A 21,502-nucleotide genomic window follows, 5' to 3' on the forward strand; every position below is an offset into this window, starting at 1 on the left:
TTCTCTTTTCATTGAAGAGCTTTCTTAAGGTATAAGTACACTAAATATATACACCTCATTGCAAATAATATTGATCGGGAATATTTTCTGCACTAGTAGGTATGAATTTTACGCTTTCCAGGTTTTCTATACAGTATATGCACCGGGAATGGATATGTCAATGTTGAATTAAAATTGTAATAATTGTATTCCAATACCCATTGATCTCTATGCAGTACAACCGGCCTACATTTAAATGTACATGTATGTATATGTTTTCTTTCGTTATCTGGGGACACTGACCAGTGCACATGTCAGTCTATCGAATTTTTTAAGAGTCGGCCCCCATCAAAAACATGCTGGTTTTAAATATTTATTTTCCTAATTTCCCGATATATTTGGCAGACAATAAAAACATGATATTCATCTCAGTTAGAATGAAACAAATAAATGAATAATTTTTTGAAAATTTATTTTTAAACACACAACGCTTTAACTAAATCAAACTTTTCAACATTTCTTAATATAACATCAACTGAGCATCTTTGAATAATTTAATTCCTCCACTTCAAAAACAGTTTTCGTCTTGAAATTGTTTAGTGTTTTCGTTACTTGCTTGGTTTATGTTGGTCAAAATTTAAACTGAAAAAAAATCTTATTGAATTGAAATTTGTTAAAAAGGATATTAATATATCATGTGCAAATTGATATGATATTCAATGTCGTGAGCTACTTTTACTTAAGTTATTGAACAATCTTTAAGTACTGTGGATATAAAGTATATGCTCTAGATAACAACAACACCAACAACAATCACTTTTATTAGAAGCCACGTGACAAAGGTAACAATATGACTTATCAACATTTAATAAAGTGTGCTTTCCATTCTGCTTCGTGTATTTTACATCAAATGATTTGTTTGAGCTCTCCTTTATCCTAGAGTATTTTCTTAACTGTTAGTTCCCTACAACACGTAATGGCAAGCGTTAAGTCCTGCTTTTGTTTTAATTGTCATGTTATTGCATATTTTTCTCAATTTAATCTTAAGCAGCTACATGTAGCATTTATTGAATTTTTACTTTACAAGTTTGTTAAACAAAACATGTATGCTAGTTAATATTCTTTATGGTCTTTGTTGTTGTCAGTAAATAGCTTATTAGCTCATGTTTTATAAATTTTAAAAGAAACCGACTGAAAAGCTTCAGGTATTTTGTAGCAAATAATTTAAAAAACATTTCCTACATAAAAATTAACTAATAATAATAAAACTAACAATAATAATAATAATAATAATAATAATAATTATAATAATAATAATAATAATAATGATAATAATAATAATAATAATAATAATAATAATAATAATAATAATAATAATAATAATAATAATAATAATAATAATAATAGTAATAATAAATAATGGTACATTTTTTATCTCGGAAAATTATTTCATATCCTGTCATGTCTAGAAACTTCCTTGGGGGAAATGTGCCAGTCAATTTCTTTATATCGTGAAACTGAATTAAAATATCTAATTTTACTTTATGTATATCTTATTAAAATATTATTTTACAAACTTTTTTCTTTCAAATTTTGAGCTTTATTTGCATAACTATGTCTACAAAATTTAATCTAAATTTGTCCAGACAAAAACGGAGTGATCAGTATATAGACTGGAAAAGCTAATAGTCAACATATAATCATCGTTGTCAACATTATTGTTTTCATAATTTCTTAACAATCAACAACAACAACAAATTTTGCATTGCTATAACATATAGAATCAAGATTATTTTTAAGCTTTTAGCATAAATTTACAGATTGATAGATATTGAGCAAAATGTGACATGTTAGTTTTTATAAAGATCAAATGGACTCTATACAGTCCTTCCTACGTTAAAAACTCAAAGAAGGAAATAATTTAGCGATATTCAGCCTGAAATATTTTTATTTCTATTTTACTGCGCATACATTCCGCGCATATCTATATGTTGTTTGTCTTCCGGTGTGAAATTTGACATAATTTTATTTTTAATGTTCTCACGGTCTGATCTCTGTGATATGCTGATCAAAATATGGATCCATTTTCGTTTGATGTAGGAGGATCTCCTCACCGTCCTGGATGGATGGAGTTTTGTGATAAACACGCTAGAACTGCTGCCGAAGATTTTCTTGGGAGCTTCCTGGTATTTTTGAAAGCCCATCCTACTTCCGAGTTTCGACCAAGAGAACCCATCGATTATGCCAGGAAGTTTGTAGAACTATTCCTACAACATTTTGAACGTAATATACAGAAAGGTGCTCATGACAATCAAACAGCCCGAAAAGAGGCTGCTATCGAGGGTGCTGAAACATGGTTGAATCCAACAGAAAATGGTTCACACAATTCAAGTTTAAATGGTGTAAATGGACCAGCTTTGATTGCTAGATCACAAAATGACGAAAATGATTCCTTCAATGAAGAGGGTAGTGTTCATAATGAGGGTATAGACCATACTAATTCAGATTTCCCGACAGAGACACAAAATTCAAGCTTTGCATCTCCACCACTGAAATCAAAAGGAAGTATTTTGAAACGATTTTCATTCAGAAAAATTAAACAACGAGGTTTATTTAAACAAAATTCTGAGGAGATAGAACTTGCAACTGGATCCTCAGATAATTATCTTAAGGAAAAACATTTAAATGAGCAAAAACAAAGTAAACGAAATAAGAAACACCACAAAGAGTCGAAGTATAAATTAACTCCAAACTTGCCACATTCTGTAGGAGAAGTGAAGAAAGAAGGTGTTGTTTATGTTTTAACTGGTGAAGATTCTAAAGGAAAGTCTCGTTGGGAAAAGACTCGTTTAGTTTTATTAAAAACTGACACAAGTTATATGTTGGAATTTTACTCTCCTCCAAAGGTAATAGTAAAGAGAACACCTATAGTTTAGCGCACCCAGAAAGAAAACATTTAACAAGCATACATATTTGAAGCAGCCGCCCCCACAGCCCCACTTTTTACACATTTATTTCTTAGAAATATACTTAAGAATAACACCTGGTAAAAACAGAAATTATTAACAGCAAAGTAAAGTGACTCTTGATTATATTATCAACTTGAAATATTAAAACTCTTAATGATCTATTCCAATTCGCAGTATTATTTAGTGAGTCGGGCTGAGCCCATGTTAGTAATCCTCATGAAAATGTTATATTTTAATTATGTCTGTTCGTTTGATCTAGGATTTTGGGAATATGACCCATAGCCATGGATTTAAGAATTTCAGCGATGTTTTTTAATAAAAATTGCAAAAAAATGCATACATGTCTGAAATTTTGCAGTGATTAAATGAATGTAAACAATCCTTGTCTAGGATGGCATCTTGATTTAATGAATGTAAACAATCACTGTCTAGGATAGCATCTTCAAAGGCCGATGTCTGTGTTATATCAGTTTGTAAAGTCAGTCGGTCTTGCTGTTGAAATATTGAGACTGAGTGTGAACAAACCAATTAACCGAAGCTTTAAAACTTGATGATCTCATTAAAACATGACTTTAGAATTACTGTACAGTACCAATCGGATGGTAATATTTTTGACTTCAAACATCTTTCATTATCTGTTCAAAGATAAATTTTGAAGCCTGATGAAGAGTATTGTATTACTCGAAACTAGTAGCCAATAAAAACTTTTAAAACTTGACCTGGTGTTGTACGTGTGTTCCTCACCTACTTTACTTATTATTTTATAAAGATAAATTTTGTCAATCTGAAACTGCAGCAAAGACAGTTTGATTTGGTCCACTTCATTGAAAGCAGTACTGTGAATTGCCTCGGGGCGTAAGCCTATTGTGTACTGTCAGAGAATGCCGATGGACTTAAAGTGTCTGGGGAACTTCCTGGTTATGGTGTACATGTCCAATAGTTTTTGGAAGGCCAAAGTCTGTTGGGTGGTTCTTCCTCCACCAGTAAAGCTTGAAATTCAATTCATCGTACAATTATATTCTTTTTATTGTCCCCGCCTTTTGGAAGAAAAAAAGAGGGATATAGAAATAGGCTCCGTCAGTCCATCCGGGCGAAGATTTACATAGTCTGTTTAAGTTATAGGATACATACTTTTTTCATAGATCAAGGGATTTTAAAAATACTTTGCACAAATAATCTTATCACAATAATAAGATGATATGTCAGGCGCAAACCATGGGTCCCTACCTCTAAGGTCGCACCTAGAGGTCAAAGATTAACATCTAGTCTCTAATAGGGTATCAATAACTTCTTCATAGTTTAAGGGATTTTAAAAATACTTGGCACAAATAGTTACAATAATAAGTTGATATGTCATGCACAACACCTGCACCCCTACCTCTAAGATTTTTAAATTCTGTGTTTCATTTTATTTCTTTAATAAATTTATTGTTGCATTTGCAGATCTAGCATTGATCATAATTTTGGACTGAAAGTCCTGAGATCCATACCTCAATCTTTTGAAATTATAAGCACAATTTTATGCTTCATATAAAACTTCCCCGAGGCGGGGGACATTGGTAACTTTGTTACAAATTCTTGTTAAAATACTAATCATTATTAAAGAAGAGTTCTTTACTAACATTACTTATTATCATACTAGACAGATAAAAAGTCAGATATCATATATTTCAGCATATCCTGTAGCTACAAAATCTTCAAATGAAGCATGATTATACTACATTGTATTTATCACCTTGTTATAATGTAATACTAAGTTTGTATTAGTGATTTTATTTCTTCATTTTCAGTCTGTGAAGCCAAAGACAGGACTTTTCTGTTTCCTCATTACAGAAGCAAGAGTAACAACTGCCCTGGAAATGCCAGACCATGAACATGCATTTGTTCTTAAGGTACATTCAATATTTATTTCTCTTTATAATTTACATTTATTATTATTACCATTATATCCTAGTGAGCTTGCCTACCTGGTGAGCTATACTGTCAAGTAAACTGGCAGGAAACTTAAAGTTACAGTCCAGTTAAGTACCTGTAATGGCTCAGGGCTTGCACTCTGTTTTAGCGGAACAGTACCTGTTTTTGCCATAGAGGAGTTTTCACATTGTCTTTGACATGCTTTGGGAGTTAAACTTGGCAATTGCATGTTTGCTTTAAAATATGTTGAACGTTCTGAAAGTAAATATCTATACTGGTATCAGAGATACTGAAAAAAATGTTAATTTCAGGACATTTTCTTGGTAAAAAGGTGTAGTAATCTAAAAATGCAACTAAGTTCTTGGAATCATGGCATTCTAAATTTGCTTGTGACCATTTATGCATAGATATTGAAGGAAAGGGAAGGGACATGAAAATTTGAATGGTATACATCATGTATATGCATAGTTTCTCCAATATATTTTTAGAGATGTTCATTTAAGGTAAATAAACTTTTTCAGTGAAAACCATGTTCAAACACACTTTCACACTGTCATACTTTGTGAGGTTTAATTTGTATAACGTAGACAAAAAATTTCCTGCATAGATATTTAGCTTTCAATTTCCTCACACTGATAATTTCCTCAATAAAAGCTTAATGACTTTTACTTTTAAAAATAAATTAAACAGCTTAAGATTTTATTGGACTACTTCCTGAATTACTGATTTCTTCTGTCTAACAAAGCCTCAATTTAAAGATTTCGATTTTATTATTATATGTAATTTGAGAGGGTTACATTAATTTATTGTTTGACACCATTTCATTTACTTTAAACTTAAGGAACAGACTCGATCAAACTGAGTCTGCAATTTTCATTTAATTTTGTTGTGATTAATGCTTCCGAGGGATCAGTTTGTGTCCAGATTTTTGTATAAAATCAACTATTGTCACATGACGGTGATACCTGGAAATTGAAATTTGAAATTTATGATTTACTCACAAGTCACCATTGATTGGCCAGCATTGTTTTGGGTGTGATCCTTTTCCTCCAATGGGTAAAACCCTTAAAACTGTTAATATGAACTTGATATTGATTTACAGAAATGATTTCCCGGTGACTATCAACCAATATTGTACAGGTAGAGTCTAAAGTTCCTATATACCTAAGTTTTTAATTTGGTAGTATCCATTGTATCTCAGTGATATCTCCTATTTTACTTGTACCATTAGTAGCCTAGATGCTTTTATCAACAAATCACATCATATAAGTAGGATATTAATTGTTATTTTTTTTATATATGAAAGTTATATATATCTAATTTTTATAGGGCCAAGGTACGACAGAATATGTTGTTGAGGCATCATGTAATAGTGAAATGATGTCATGGTTGAATGAACTAAAAGTTTGTATTTCACCTGAACCACCAAGAGATGTTGCGGAGACTGACGAGATAGCACCGTCTGCGTTAGTATAATTCCTTTTTTGTTGTGACATTTTTCAACTTTTGTACGGTTAATGGCAAGCTAATTTAATCAGATTAAAGGTTATTGACAACTATGATTTGATACGTATGTGTTTCCTTAGATAGACAGCTAAGATTGATGGGGGTATGTGATACCTTGCATAGACAACTAAGTTTTGATTGGGTATGTGATAACTTACATAGACACATATACTTTAATAGGGGTATTTGAAACCTTGCATAGACACATATACTTTAATAGGGGTATTTGATACCTTGCATAGACACATATACTTTAATGGGGGTATTTGATACCTTGCATAGACACATACTTTAATAGGGGTATTTGATACCTTGCATAGACACATATACTTTAATGGGGGTATTTGATACCTTGCATAGACACATATACTTTAATGGGGGTATTTGATACCTTGCATAGACACATATACTTTAATGGGGTATTTGATACCGGGGGTATTTGATACCTTGCATAGACACATATACTTTAATTGGGGTATTTGATACCTTGCATAGACACATATACTTTAATGGGGGTATTTGATACCTTGCATAGACACATATACTTTAATGGGGGTATTTGATACCTTGCATAGACACATATACTTTAATGGGGTATTTGATACCTTGCATAGACACATAGACTTTAATGGGGGTATTTGATACTTTGCATAGACACATATACTTTAATTGGGGTATTTGATACCTTGCATAGACACAAAGACTTTAATGGGGGTATTTGATACCTTGCATAGACACAAAGACTTTAATGGGGGTATTTGACACCTTGCATAGACACATATACTTTAATGGGGGTATTTGATACTTCCATAGACACAAAGACTTTAATGGGGTTATTTGATACCTTGCATAGACACATATACTTTAATGGGGGTATTTGATACCTTCCATAGACACAAAGACTTTAATGGGGGTATTTGATACCTTGCATAGACACATATACTTTAATGGGGGTATTTGATACCTTGCATAGACACATATACTTTAATGGGGGTGTTTGATACCTTGCATAGACACATATACTTTAATGGGGGTGTTTGATACCTTGCATAGACACATATACTTTAATGGGGGTATTTGATACCTTGCATAGACACATATACTTTAATGGGGGTATTTGATACCTTGCATAGACACATATACTTTAATGGGGGTATTTGATACCTTGCATAGACACATATACTTTAATGGGGGTATTTGATACCTTGCATAGACAAATATACTTTAATGGGGGTATTTGATACCTTGCATAGACACATATACTTTAATGGGGGTATTTGATACCTTGCATAGACAAATATGCTTTATTGGGGATATGCAGTGATTTTTTTCAATTTTCAAAACAACCTGTGGCTTTCTGAAGAGCGAAAATATAATGCGATAAATTAATTTTCAAACAACTGAGAATGGAATTTAGCCACACCTTTTATATTTTTTTCAATTTCAATTTAACATGCATAGTACACAGCAGAGGTTATCTATAGGGACATCTTTCTGTCTTCTAGCTGATATAAGTCAGCTGCTGTTCAGTCATGGTTCTGGTGAAGAATGTGCAAAGGGCATTTTTGGGGGAAATATTAGCATTTTTAGGGGGAAATTGTAAAATACAGGGAAAAAATCACTGGTATGTGATACCTTGCATAGACAAATATGTTTTGATAATGGGGTTGGGGCAGACAGACTGAAAGTCTTGTTAAATAGGGACTATTATAGGGTTAAATTTTTCTTGACTGTTGTGTTTATTATTTTTATTTGTATTTTTATATGTAAAAATGTTATTACCTGGTAATTGGAGAAAATTCATAAATCTTACCAATATTCTTTTTAATATTAACTTTTCTTGTAATGCGTTTTGTTTTATTGTTGAATAACAACTATTGATTAAGTTCATGTGATAAATTTGTGCAATATAAATTTTTACTTGTCATGTGATGTGTTTTGTTTTATTGTCAAATTAAATCTGATAATTAAGTTCATGTGATTACAATATAAAACTATTAATTCAGTTCATGTGATAAATTTGTCTGATAAACGGTAAATAAATTAATGGATGTTGTTAAAAATGCTTTACTACATAAACCTTTGGTATGTGAGGCATTGTTTAGGTAAAATCTAAGCTTTTGTGTTAAATACTGTTATATATTTACAGACGACCCAGGTTACCGTCAGCTCCTAGTGGAACAATTAATAGAGTTAATTCAGGTAAGATTATTTTATCATTGTGCATTCATATCACTTGATTACATTGAATTAAAACGACTTATAAAGGATGAAAATGTTCCATTGAATAAAACAACATATAAAAGATGGGGTTTTAATTTACATTAAATGATTTTTCTGTCGACAGATTCTCCTGGTTTAGGGCCCTCCCACAGAAGTGCATCACAAGGAAGTGTATCGAGCAATCCACCAGAAATACCACCAAGGCCTGCTGGTTCAAGCCCACGTTCATTTATTTACCCACAAACATATGATGGTAATTGTTTTAAGTAGAAAGTATTGAAATTTTTTAACATGATGTTTTAATAAACGTGGGACATTATAAAGTCATGGTTAACTAGCTTATATTTTAGATATCACTGAAAATTGTCTTACACTGTAAAAGTCAGGGAAAATTGTCTTTCACTGTAAAAGTCATGGAAAATTGTCTTTCACTGTAAAAGTCATGAAAAATTGTGTGTTCACTGTAAAAGTCATGGAAAATTGTCTTTCACTGTAAAAGTCATGGAAAATTGTCTTTCACTGTAAAAGTCATGCAAAATTGTGTGTTCACTGTAAAAGTCATGGAAAATTGTCTTTCACTGTAAAAGTCATGGAAAATTGTGTGTTCACTGTAAATGTCATGGAAAATTGTCTTTCACTGTAAAAGTCATGGAAAATTGTCTTTCACTGTAAAAGTCATGGAAAATTGTCTTTCACTGTAAAACTCATGGAAAATTGTCTTTCACTGTAAAACTCATGGAAAATTGTCTTTCACTGTAAAACTCATGGAAATTGTCTTTCACTGTAAATGTCATGGAAAATTGTCTTTCACTGTAAAAGTCATGGAAAATTGTCTTTCACTGTAAAAGTCATGGAAAATTGTCTTTCACTGTAAAAGTCATGGAAAATTGTCTTTCACTGTAAAAGTCATGGAAAATTGTGTGTTCACTGTAAAAGTCATGGAAAATTGTCTTTCACTGTAAAAGTCATGGAAAATTGTGTGTTCACTGTAAAAGTCATGGAAAATTGTCTTTTACTGTAAAAGTCATGGAAAATTGTGTGTTCACTGTAAAAGTCATGGAAAATTGTCTTTCACTGTAACAAGCATGGAAATCTGCTTCATACTTAAATAATATGGAAAACTGTCTTTCACAGTAAAAGACTAGGATTACTGTTTTTCACTTTATACATGCAAGTCATGGAAAATTGTCTTTCACTGTAAAAGTCATGGAAAATTGTCTTTCACTGTAAAAGTCATGCAAAATTGTGTGTTCACTGTAAAAGTCATGGAAAATTGTCTTTCACTGTAAAAGTCATGGAAAATTGTCTTTCACTGTAAAAGTCATGGGAAATTGTCTTTCACTGTAAAAGTCATGGAAAATTGTGTGTTCACTGTAAAAGTCATGGAAAATTGTCTTTCACTGTAAAAGTCATGGAAAATTGTGTGTTCACTGTAAAAGTCATGGAAAATTGTCTTTCACTGTAACAAGCATGGAAATCTGCTTCATACTTAAAATAATATGGAAAACTGTCTTTCACAGTAAAAGACTAGGATTACTGTTTTTCACTTTATACATGCAAGTCATATGGAAAATTGTCTTTCACTGTAAAAAGTCATGGAAAATTGTCTTTCACTGTAAAAGTCATGCAAAATTGTGTGTTTCACTGTAAAAGTCATGGAAATTGTCTTTCACTGTAAAAGTCATGGAAAATTGTGTGTTCACTGTAAATGTCATGGAAAATTGTCTTTCACTGTAAAAGTCATGGAATATGTGTTCACTGTAAATGTCATGGAAAATTGTCTTTCATTGTAAAAGTCATGGAAAATTGTGTGTTCACTGTAAAAGTCATGGAAAATTGTCTTTCACTGTAACAAGCATGGAAATCTGCTTCATACTTAAAATAATATGGAAAACTGTCTTTCACAGTAAAAGACTAGGATTACTGTTTTTCACTTTATACATGCAAGTCATGGAAAATTGTCTTTCACTGTAAAAGTCATGGAAAATTGTCTTTCACTGTAAAAGTCATGCAAAATTGTGTGTTCACTGTAAAAGTCATGGAAAATTGTCTTTCACTGTAAAAGTCATGGAAAATTGTGTGTTCACTGTAAATGTCATGGAAAATTGTCTTTCACTGTAAAAGCCATGGAAAATTGTGTGTTCACTGTAAATGTCATGGAAAATTGTCTTTCACTGTAAAAGTCATGGAAAATTGTCTTTCATTGTAAAAGTCATGGAAAATTGTCTTTCACTGTAAAACTCATGGAAAATTGTCTTTCACTGTAAAAGTCATGGAAAATTGTGTGTTCACTGTAAAAGTCATGGAAAATTGTCTTTCACTGTAAAAGTCATGGAAAATTGTGTGTTCACTGTAAAAGTCATGGAAAATTGTCTTTCACTGTAAAAGTCATGGAAAATTGTGTGTTCACTGTAAAAGTCATGGAAAATTGTCTTTCATTGTAACAAGCATGGAAATCTGCTTCATACTTAAAATAATATGGAAAACTGTCTTTCACAGTAAAAGACTAGGATTACTGTTTTTCACTTTATACATGCAATAGATAAATATAGAATCCCTAAAGAAAGCCCAACACGGCAAAATTGAAAATGTTGCAGGCTTGGTTTGATTGAGCCTGTTCATGGACGGTACTGGAAAGTGCAAATTACCGTCCACGCCCCCTAGCACCGGCTTAAGCAGAATTCAACATTTAAACGTGAAATAGTAAAATTTTGAATTCAAAAAAACATCCGCAGATGTGTTCATACGGCGGTTATCATGGAACCTTCAATGTGACACTTCTGTGCCATTCCATGAAAAGCGGCGTATGGTCCCCAAGTAATAAAAAGTTCGTGCCCTGGAAAACTTGCTTTTACTGTAAAGGTCCATTATGCCTCATAAATGCTATCATTTTTTATTCTCAAAAACCTTTTTATTTTTGGTATCTTGTTACAGTTTCCAAAAATACTCATTTGACATATACATGAATGATCTATTGCTTCATTTTCTCTCTTTTGGCATTTGATATAATTATAGTGAATTAGTATTTTGTATGGAAATCAAAATGGTACTTTGTTTACATTTTGCTACCTTTACGACACATTACAGTGCGCTAAGCGCTTTTTTCTTCAGTAGCTTAATATCTAATATGGTCTTAATCCATTATTAAAACATTACTTAACACGTGTTTGACATTTCTAAAGAATTACAAAAAAAATGGATTTCTGGGGCATATTATGCCTAAGTAAGATATAATTTTCCACTGTAAAAAGTCATTAAAAACTGGCTTGTACTTTAAATATCATTGAAAATTGTCTTTCATTGTAAAGACACGTAGAACTGTCTGTAACTGTAAAATACATTAAAACTGGCTCTTAATTTAAAAATCTTGGAAAACTGGCATTTACTTTAAATATCTTGGAACTCTGGCTGTTACTTTAAATATCTCAGAAAAAATGGCTTTTACTTAATTGCACATGCATTGTGTAAAATTCATGGAAAATTGGCTTTCTCTATAAAACTGCTAAAGAATGCACAAGACACTGCTATTACTAAATTAGTTAATTTTTGCTAGTCAAACTGTAGACAAAATATTAATTTAAAAGCAGCCTTGTAAATATAAGTTAAAAGAGCCTGTAACCATTTTTGTTATGGTTTTAAATCATAAATATGATGCTCAAATTAAGATTTATCAATATTGTAGGTTCCAAAACACATTATTTGTAAAGATATATACAAATTTAACATTTCATGTAAATAAAGGGAGGTTATAAAAAATTTATTTTCTATAAAGTTAAAGTCAAATTTTACAATAAGAAATGAATGCATATATAATATTTTAATGATTACATGTATTATGCATAAATATTTGCTGTACATATTTTATATATTCTTCGATGTTTGAAAATTGTTTTATTTGCATAATTATGTACATACATATAATTTCACTTAGTGTGGTTTACCACTTTGATCACAACATACAGGATCTTTAAACAATCTTTTTATTGTTTGCATGTACATTTCTCTTTAACTTTACAGAACATCATGATAGCATAAGCGGGGAGTATAATATAGATCAGATGCTGAGAGAATACCCTTGGTTCCATGGTACACTCAGTCGACTTGAGGCTGCGCAACTTGTACTACAGCAAGGCTCTAGCGGTCATGGTGTGTTCCTTGTGCGCCAGAGTGAGACTAGGAAAGGAGAATATGTTCTTACCTTTAATTTCCAAGCAAGGGCAAAGGTAGGCAATAATGATAAAAAAGTTTTAGGAAATATATTTGTGTGTTCAAAATTGGACAGTGTTCTGAAATTGTACCAATTTGTATATTTTCTTCTATTGAATTGATGGATATAATAATATATACAATTATTTATAATTAATATATGATATACTTTGTACAGCAGTAAATTGTATAGAGTTGACCTTTTAGCTCAACTATTCGCAGAATAATTGAGCTAATGCAGTCACCCATTTGTTGGCATCGGCGTCCCTGTGGTTAAGTTTTTGCATGTAAGCTGGTAACTCCATAACTACTGAAGGGAATGGATTGAAACTTCGCACACTTGTTCTCTGTGATTATCTTACATGATTGGCACAAGTCCCATAACTCTGATTGCTACTTTGCATAATTATGCCCCTTTGTCGACTTAGAAATTCTTGGTTAAGTTTTTGTGAGTAAGCTGGTATCTCCGTAACTACTGAAGGGAATGGATTGAAACTTCAAATACTTGTTTTCTGTGATTATCTAACATAATTGGCACATGTCCCATAACTCTGATTTGCTTTTTCGCATAATTATGCCCCTTTTTCGACTTAAAAATTCTTGGTTAAGTTATTGCGTGTAAGCTGGTATCTCCATAACACCTGAAGGGAATGGATTGAAACTTCAAACACTTGTTCTATGTGATTATCTAACATGATTGTCTAAAGTCCCAATTCTCATGTTTTTTTTTTTATATAATTATGCCTCTTTTTCGGCTTAGAAATTTTTGGTAAAAGTTTTGCTTGTAAGCTGGTATCTCCATAACTACTGAAGGGTTTGTGCCTTTTTTGGGACAGTTTTATGCATTCATAATAATAAAACAGTGATTTACTCGATAAAATATCTTAATAAAAAGCCTTTTTACCTTTTTGGACAATTTTATGTATTCATATATGTAATCATTATCATACATGATGAAACACCCTTGTGACAACTTTTCGAATAGTCGAGCCTTACTGTCCTCCGACAGTTCTTTTTTTTGGTTAAAATCATGCAATATTTATAATAAAAAAAAGTTGAAATTAATGTACTTTTTGTATTATATATGTATTTTTATGGGGGGGGGGGGCTTAAGTGCTTGAATTAAAAATATATGTGAAAAAAGGTTTTATCATTAGTTTTAAAAGCTTGCTGATACAGTTTTCATGACAGAATAAGACTTGTACATGTAATTTTCTGATGTGATTATGACTTTCAAGTCAGTATTTTTACATTTAATGTTTTCTTCTGTTTTATTTCAGCATCTTCGGATGACAATAAACAATGAAGGGCAATGCAGAGTGCAACATTTATGGTTTAACTCAATATTTGACATGTTAGAACATTTCCGTACGCACCCTATACCTCTAGAGTCTGGAGGAACATCGGACGTCACTTTAACAGATTACGTAGTTTCTCTAGAAAGACAGATAACGCCACCTAGGGGATCCCCTATTCCTGGTGGAAACATGGAACAGCGATCTAATTCTAATCCTAATTTGAGTGCAAGAGGTCACGGTGGTGGTGCTGAAAATCGAGACATTATTGTCATCAGTGGCCCTGTACGTGCTACAACAGGTTCCATTGAGGAGGTAATGCGGGAGCAAGGTCAGCAACATCACGGCAGTCAACAGGGTCTACACGGCAGAGCCGTTGAAAATCATTACTCTTTTGTGTAACTACAACTGGTATTTCTACTATATTCTTTGAGGATGTAGCATCTTAAGCTCGTCTGTTTCTGACAAAAAAAATTCAAGCTATTATGATGGCTGGGTGTCGCTGTGCAAAAACTTCAATGCAGCCCATAATTCAAGTGTTTCAAAAAGTAATCAACATGAAACTTGGAATACCTGCTTATCATGATAAGGTGCAGTTGTTAGACAAGGGGCATAATTCTGAAAGCAATATTATTGAAGTTATGACTCTTTTTAACTTAGAATTTTTAACAGACAAGCGTTAACACAACATACGGTGCTCTTGTTAGCTTAAAAGATAATGTTTTTTACTAGTAATAGTATGAATTTGTAAGGATTATTATTCTATGTCTGATTGTCAAAGTGTGATATAACAGATTTCAGTAAACAAACTTCCTTCATTGTAATATATTGCATTACAGTAGCACCTTGTTACTTTATAATAGATATATCATGTTTTAGATACATATTCTTACTGATAGACATCATGTTACAGATATGTTAAATTGTTATAGATCAAACATTGTGTTACATATACCATGCATCGTTGTTACATGTACAGTCCATCATGTCATGTATAATTCATCATGTTACATATACAGTTCATCATGTTACATGTACATTACATCATGTTACATGTACAGTTCATCATGTTACATATACAGTTCATCATGTTACATGTATAGTTCATCATGTTACATATACAGTTAATCATGTAACATATACAGTTAATCATGTTACATGTATAGTTCATCATGTTACATATACAGTTAATCATGTAACATATACAGTTAATCATGTTACATGTATAGTTCATCATGTTACATTCACACTTCATCATGTTACATGCACAGTTCATCATGTTACACGTACATTTCATCATGTTACATGTAAAGTCCATCATGTCATGTATACTACACCATGTTACATGCACATTACATCATGTAACATGTGCAGTACATCATATTACACATAGTGACATACAATATATCATATTACAATAAAAAAGCAAATGAAGTGCTTAATGTTAAAAATAAAAATACCTCATTTTACAGATAAAATATATATGTACTGTGTTACAGATATAAATACATCTATACATTGTCATCAAAAGCATACATTGTTGTCACAAAATCATCAATGTTTACCATAATATAAATTTTTTCAAACTCTTCCATACTTGACAATAAGTATTTTACCATTTACAAAGACTTTCTTCTGACCCAGTTGACAAAAAAAATCATCAAAATTTTTTTTTAATGGGATTAGTCAATGAAGAGGCTGCGTTATTTTTTTTTACAACACTTGAATGTTTACATAGCAATGTAATCAGTATGAGTGTTTTCTGAAGAAAACAGTAGCATTCAAAATTATTCTATTTTTAGTAACAATTAATAGGAAGATATTTAGCCCTCTAGCTGTCCACTGTCTGGTAATTGTTCTCTCGTGATTCTATAGACATTCAAATACTCACTTTGTAATATATTAAGCTGTAGTAAAGTTTTGTTGCGGTTGACAGAGTAATGAAAGTTGCATATATACATGTAGAGATCTGTAAGGAAGTGTTAGATAAGCACATACATGTATAAGATTTTTGTTTGTTAAGATTTTATTCCTTAAACACTTAAACATGTATCATCAATTTATGTTTATTTACTTTCTGCTTCCCTTGTAAAATTTTATGAGTGTAAGGACTTGTTACTTTCATTTTTGAATTTGGTCTTTCAGTTTGCAAGTGTTAAATTGAGCCCTTACAACAACAGAAGAAAATCAAAATAAATACATTGATAGCTTAATTAATGGTAGGCAAGGTTGACCCTTGCTGATTTTGTTAAGGACCGAGTTGAGTATTTCCCTGGCAAAATGGCTTGAGGGGGTATTATAGCCAGGGACAATGGCAGTTATAGTTAATCATGTTACAGATAAAATATTATGTTACAGATAAGAACATCATGTTACAGATGAAACATCTTGTTGCAGATAAGATCATATTACAGATGAAACATCATGTTGAAAATAAAAGCATCATGTTACAGATGAAAACATCATGTTACAGATAAAACATCATGTTACAGATAAAACATCACATTACAGATAAAACATTATGTTACAGATAAAACATCATATTACAGATAAAAACATAATGTTACAGATAAAAACATAATATTACAGTTATAAAACACCATCATAGATTTTTGTACAGATCACAAGTTATGTTACAGATGAAACATGTTACAGATTAACCCTTTTACAAATCGACGATGAATACAGTATATCATATTCCATATAAATACATTATGTTACAAGTCATCAAAAATACAAAATTGTCATAAAATACAAAATTTTAAACATTACAGATTATATTTCTTATCATAAATCATGTTACAAATCAACCATTATATTGTTACCATGCACATCTTTTATGAAATTAATTGCAATTATTTTGTTAATTTTTTTTTTAATATTTGACCACTGTGTAAAAGTTAATTATACAAAGAGATGAATAAGTGTGATGACCTAGTGCTTAAGTTATTACCCACTCTACCAAGGCATTGACAAGTGCAAGCCCCTTTAAGGGTCCAGGCATGGTCCCTTTTCTGACAACAGTACTGGTTAGCCCCCGAATAGTTTGTATAGTGATCATGTTGAGGAAAAGATTGTAGCATATTCTTTAGTAAATAGATAATAAATATATTTAAATTATAGGAACTCCACTGAGATTCAAAGGACGAAAAGCATAAAATTTGTGTTTTTTACATAGCTCAGCTTTGATACATAAAACAGAAAGAATTGCAAAAGATAATTAAGAAGTATTCCCTGAAATAAATTGCAAATACTATTTTTGTGATATTCTAAGCCATATTTGAGAGGTAAGCATAGAAACGCTTTTTTAATTTTGAAATGATTCTTGAAAATCGGGGTGAGTGTATGATATAAAATTGTGCACACAAATTGTGTGTATAGAAATACATCAAATGGAACATTAATCTTAAAACAAATCTTAAAAATTCCAGTCCCATCATGTCAAAAGTCCCTTTAAAAGTACCTCCAGATAAGTCAAAATGAAAAAAAAAATAAATAAATAAAATTGAGATAAATGTACTCGAACTTTAAGAAATTTTTAAAGTAAAGATTCAAGATTCAAGTAATAATAAATGTGTTATATGTGATAAATGTCTAACTTTATTACCATAAGGCTAATTTTGCATATTTAGACCTCTTTTTGGTAATTTATGTGGATTAATTTGCATTTTGTGTAGATTGAAATCTTTATTCACTTTACAAAATATGTAAATTGTTTTAAATTTTAAATCCTTTTTTTTACAAAGTTTTCAAGAAAGTTTGCATGAATTTGGAGACATGGTGCTTAAAAGGTATATTGAAATTACCACTTAAGTGAAAAAAATTATTTAATATCTAGTGTGTATAACCTTAATGTTATTCACATGAAGGTGAAAAGTGCAACAATGTCTTGATTGTTTTATTTAATTTGTTTGTTATTGACTTTTGTAAATATTTATAAAGTGCAATGAGATGTATTTAAGAATTATTAAAATATTTGTATATATTTTTATGCATTTTAAGATATACATTTTGTACCTATATATTTAATTTGTGATTTTTTTTTCACATTTGAGCCGCGCCACGACAAAACCAACGTTATGCGTTTGCAACCAGCATGGATCCACACCAGCCTGCCCATCCGTGCAGTCTGATTAGGATCCATGCTGTTTGCTATCAGTTTCCTTTCTTGTAATAGGGTTTGTAAGCGAACAGGATGGATCCTGATCAGACTGCGCAGATTTGCAGGCTGGTCTGGATCCATGCTGGTTGCAAACGCATAAGGTTGGTTTTGTCATGGCGCGGCACATTTCTATGCCCTCATGTGAAGAGTGTTGGTTGTTTATGAACATTAATGTCAGTGAATCAAGTGTGATAGCTGCAGAAATGTTTCTTGTTAAGTTGTTTATATATTTGTTGTTTTCTAATTTGCTTAAAGGTCAAGAAATTTGCACTCCACAGTTTGGGAGAAAAATCAAAATGCTTACGAGTTAAGGTTTTGGTATGCATTAGATTTACAAAATTATTTACAGAGTTATCTTTATAGGCAGTAAAGATCTGAAAAGATAAATATTTGAGATTAGAGGTTAACATACGGGGAGTGGTGGCATAGTGGTTGAGGTGTCTGGCTCTCAACCCAGGGATCATGGGTTCGAGCCCTAATCAGGTCACGACCATGTTTCTTCATTTATCAACAGTACTGGTTGGTTCCAGGAAGCAGACTCGAAAGTGATTAATATAAGTTGCAAGAACTTGTTTTGCAATCAAGCTTAAATAAATATGTTTAAACCAACATAAAAAGCTTTTAAAGCTTTGAATTTGTATGTGAAAAACTGAAATAAAAAATGATGCAGTGGCAGCAGGGCCAAGTCAGACTAGTAATCTAAGGATTGCTGGCCACGTGGGTTCAAACTCTGTCAGGGGCAAGCTGTTATTTCCGTGAGCATGAAACTTAACACTCATTGCTTAGTACTGGTTGGTTCTAGGAACGTAATCAAGAGTGTTTCAACAAGCTTATAGCAAACTAAAATAAATTAGTATTAACTCAAATGATGCAGAGAAGTTTTGTTATAATAGCTTACCTAAACCGTAAGTATTGTGTATTCCTAGAAATTATTTCCTGCTTTTTAAACTATATGTTTTTTACAGTATATTTATGTATATTCCTGTGATTTCTTATAGCTATGAAAAAAAGTTACATAAATGTAGTAATGTACACAAATCTGCAAACATTTGAAGCTGTCATTAGTGAAGTAATTGATACCTGATAATAATGGGGAAAAAAATCTTGCAATTTGAATATAGATTAAATTAAAATTGTATGAACAAATCATTTGTAGTTTGCATACACTGAATTTTATGTACTTTTATTTGTCAAAGTTTTTCTATGATTCAGCAATTAGTAACATAAGCAGTTAGAAAATTGTACATATTTTATAAGTGAACAGTTTCTCGGAATACAATAAGTCATTCTTATTGTAGGTTTTTTGTTGTTGTTTTTTGTTTGCACAATAGCAGTTTGATTTTTGATATGATTTAGAATTAACTTGCACTAAACTTGTTACTCAAGTAGGCATCTGTACCTTGTTTTTTAATGCATTATTAAGTTGGAATCAATCAAACAGACATACATATTATATCTTGCCTTGTCTGCATGTAAGCAGTTGTACCTTTGGTTTGATTTGAACCAAATTTGCTCAAAACTAGTTTCATTATTATCTTTGGGTTTCTTTCTGGGAATTGTTCTCATTTCTTCTGGTAATTTAGAGATATTATCCCTTAAAATAAATACAAAACTACACAACAAGCATATACTGCTTGCCAGTGCAGTAATTGTTTTGTTTATGATTGAATTTCAACGTAAGTTATACAAAACATTGATCAGCTGTGAATATTAGTGTCTATCTTGAAATGACCTCAAAGGTATGACCTCTTCAAGGCTAAAATAGGCATGTTTATTATATATAAAAGCATTCATAGATTTAACCTCATGTTAGATGTTTGAAATGTAGATGCGTTGCTTGTATCTGACACAAAATAAGTTCATTCACATTATTTCATGTATTTGGTCCCCTCCCATTTTAATTAAAATGAGGTCTCTAGTGGCAGCATTGGTTTCCACTTTTATTATTTGATTTAAATTAAAATGTTGATATTCTAAAGAATGGCCTAATTTCAAATATATCTAGGCAACTATTAAATAAACTGAATCATTGGGACTCAAGTTAGCGACTTAGGGCCTCATTGAATGTCTTGATTTGTTTTATATTGCTGTATTGTTTAAATATGATCTTGAAACAGGGACAGAAATATGAAGATATATTTACATATAATACACCTGTCAATTACAGCTCCCTCGTGATGCCTTAGGATAACATAGGCATTAACTTTTAGATAATTAAACTGCTGGTAAGTGCCCTCGCAGGTAGAGGGCACAGGTGCCATCGCAAGTGGAACAAAGTCAGATGTTAAAATTTTGGCTATTTGTTCCTTCACAGCATGCTGAACATAAGACCTGGTATTTTTGCACCAAAACAAAACAATCCCATAGACTGGGGTGTTTTTTATCCACTGTCCCTCCTTCCAATCTATCTCTCCATTCCCAAAGTGTGTGACTTATAGATGACTTGTGCATAACATGATTTTTGATTTCAAAAGTATGTAACTTAAGGTTTTTAACTTCTATATAATAATATCAAATTCTTTCCTTACAATTATGTAAATTCAGAATCTCGGGTGTAATTTTCATGGATATGTAGGGATGTAGGGTAATAAGTCAATGAGATAAATTATTGTATATTAAATTCAACAAGATAGTGGAAAATTGTAAGGGGGATGGTTAGACTTATGATTTAAATCACCCCAGCTTAAAGGTATATCTGTTTGTACCAATAGCATGTATTTTTGACACAAAAAAGTAGGTTAAAGGAAGTATTGATGGAATTGATCGCAAAATTTGTGGGAGAGGGACATTTAATTTCATATTACTTTATGCTGTATGCTTTATTTTTGCCAGTGACTTATGTGTAAAATAAATATAATAAAATATAGAACTTTCTCTTTTGTTTTATTTGTCTTATTTATAGAATATTTGCATCAATTGTTCTTCATTGAAATAGAATCTGTTTTATGATACTTGTCATGACTTTGATCTATTGAAAAAAAAATAGAAATGAGCAGTCTGATCAGAATCCATGCTGTTCGCTTACCAACTCTTTTACAAGTAGAGAAACTTATAGCGAACAGCATGGATCCTGATCAGACAGCGCGGACGCGCAGGCTGGTCTGGATCCATGCTGATCGCAAACCCATTATGTTGGTTTTGTCGTGACACGGCTCAAATATAAGAAAAAGAAATAATAGGTAAAGTCAAAACGGTTTTGTAATGAATTTTTAAAGGGTTGTCACCCAATTAGAGCCTGAGACTTTAAA

General features: G+C 31.6%; 1 protein-coding gene across 1 annotated transcript; it reads left to right on the forward strand.

The window, feature by feature from the left end:
• Positions 1–1,954: 1,954 nt before the first annotated feature.
• Positions 1,955–21,126, forward strand: LOC132717534 (SH2B adapter protein 1-like). The gene is made up of 7 exons (XM_060701021.1): positions 1,955–2,885; positions 4,739–4,840; positions 6,192–6,328; positions 8,518–8,570; positions 8,716–8,844; positions 12,609–12,814; positions 14,078–21,126. Exons 1-7 carry the CDS (start codon positions 2,055–2,057, stop codon positions 14,492–14,494), a joined length of 1,875 nt encoding a protein of 624 aa, XP_060557004.1. The 5' UTR covers positions 1,955–2,054; the 3' UTR covers positions 14,495–21,126.
• The last annotated feature ends 376 nt before the right edge of the window (positions 21,127–21,502 follow it).

This window comes from Ruditapes philippinarum, unplaced genomic scaffold, assembly GCF_026571515.1.
Source record: "Ruditapes philippinarum isolate M1 unplaced genomic scaffold, ASM2657151v2 ctg2076_1_1_1_1, whole genome shotgun sequence".
Lineage (NCBI taxonomy): Eukaryota > Metazoa > Mollusca > Bivalvia > Venerida > Veneridae > Ruditapes > Ruditapes philippinarum.

Excerpts from the sequence above, each read along its gene's own strand:
- LOC132717534 (XM_060701021.1), top strand. The coding sequence starts at position 2,055 with ATGGATCCATTTTCGTTTGATGTAGGAGGATCTCCTCACCGTCCTGGA. Across the intron at positions 4,841-6,191 it reads AACATGCATTTGTTCTTAAG|GGCCAAGGTACGACAGAATA; the intron begins GTACATTCAATA and ends TAATTTTTATAG. Across the intron at positions 12,815-14,077 it reads ATTTCCAAGCAAGGGCAAAG|CATCTTCGGATGACAATAAA; the intron begins GTAGGCAATAAT and ends GTTTTATTTCAG.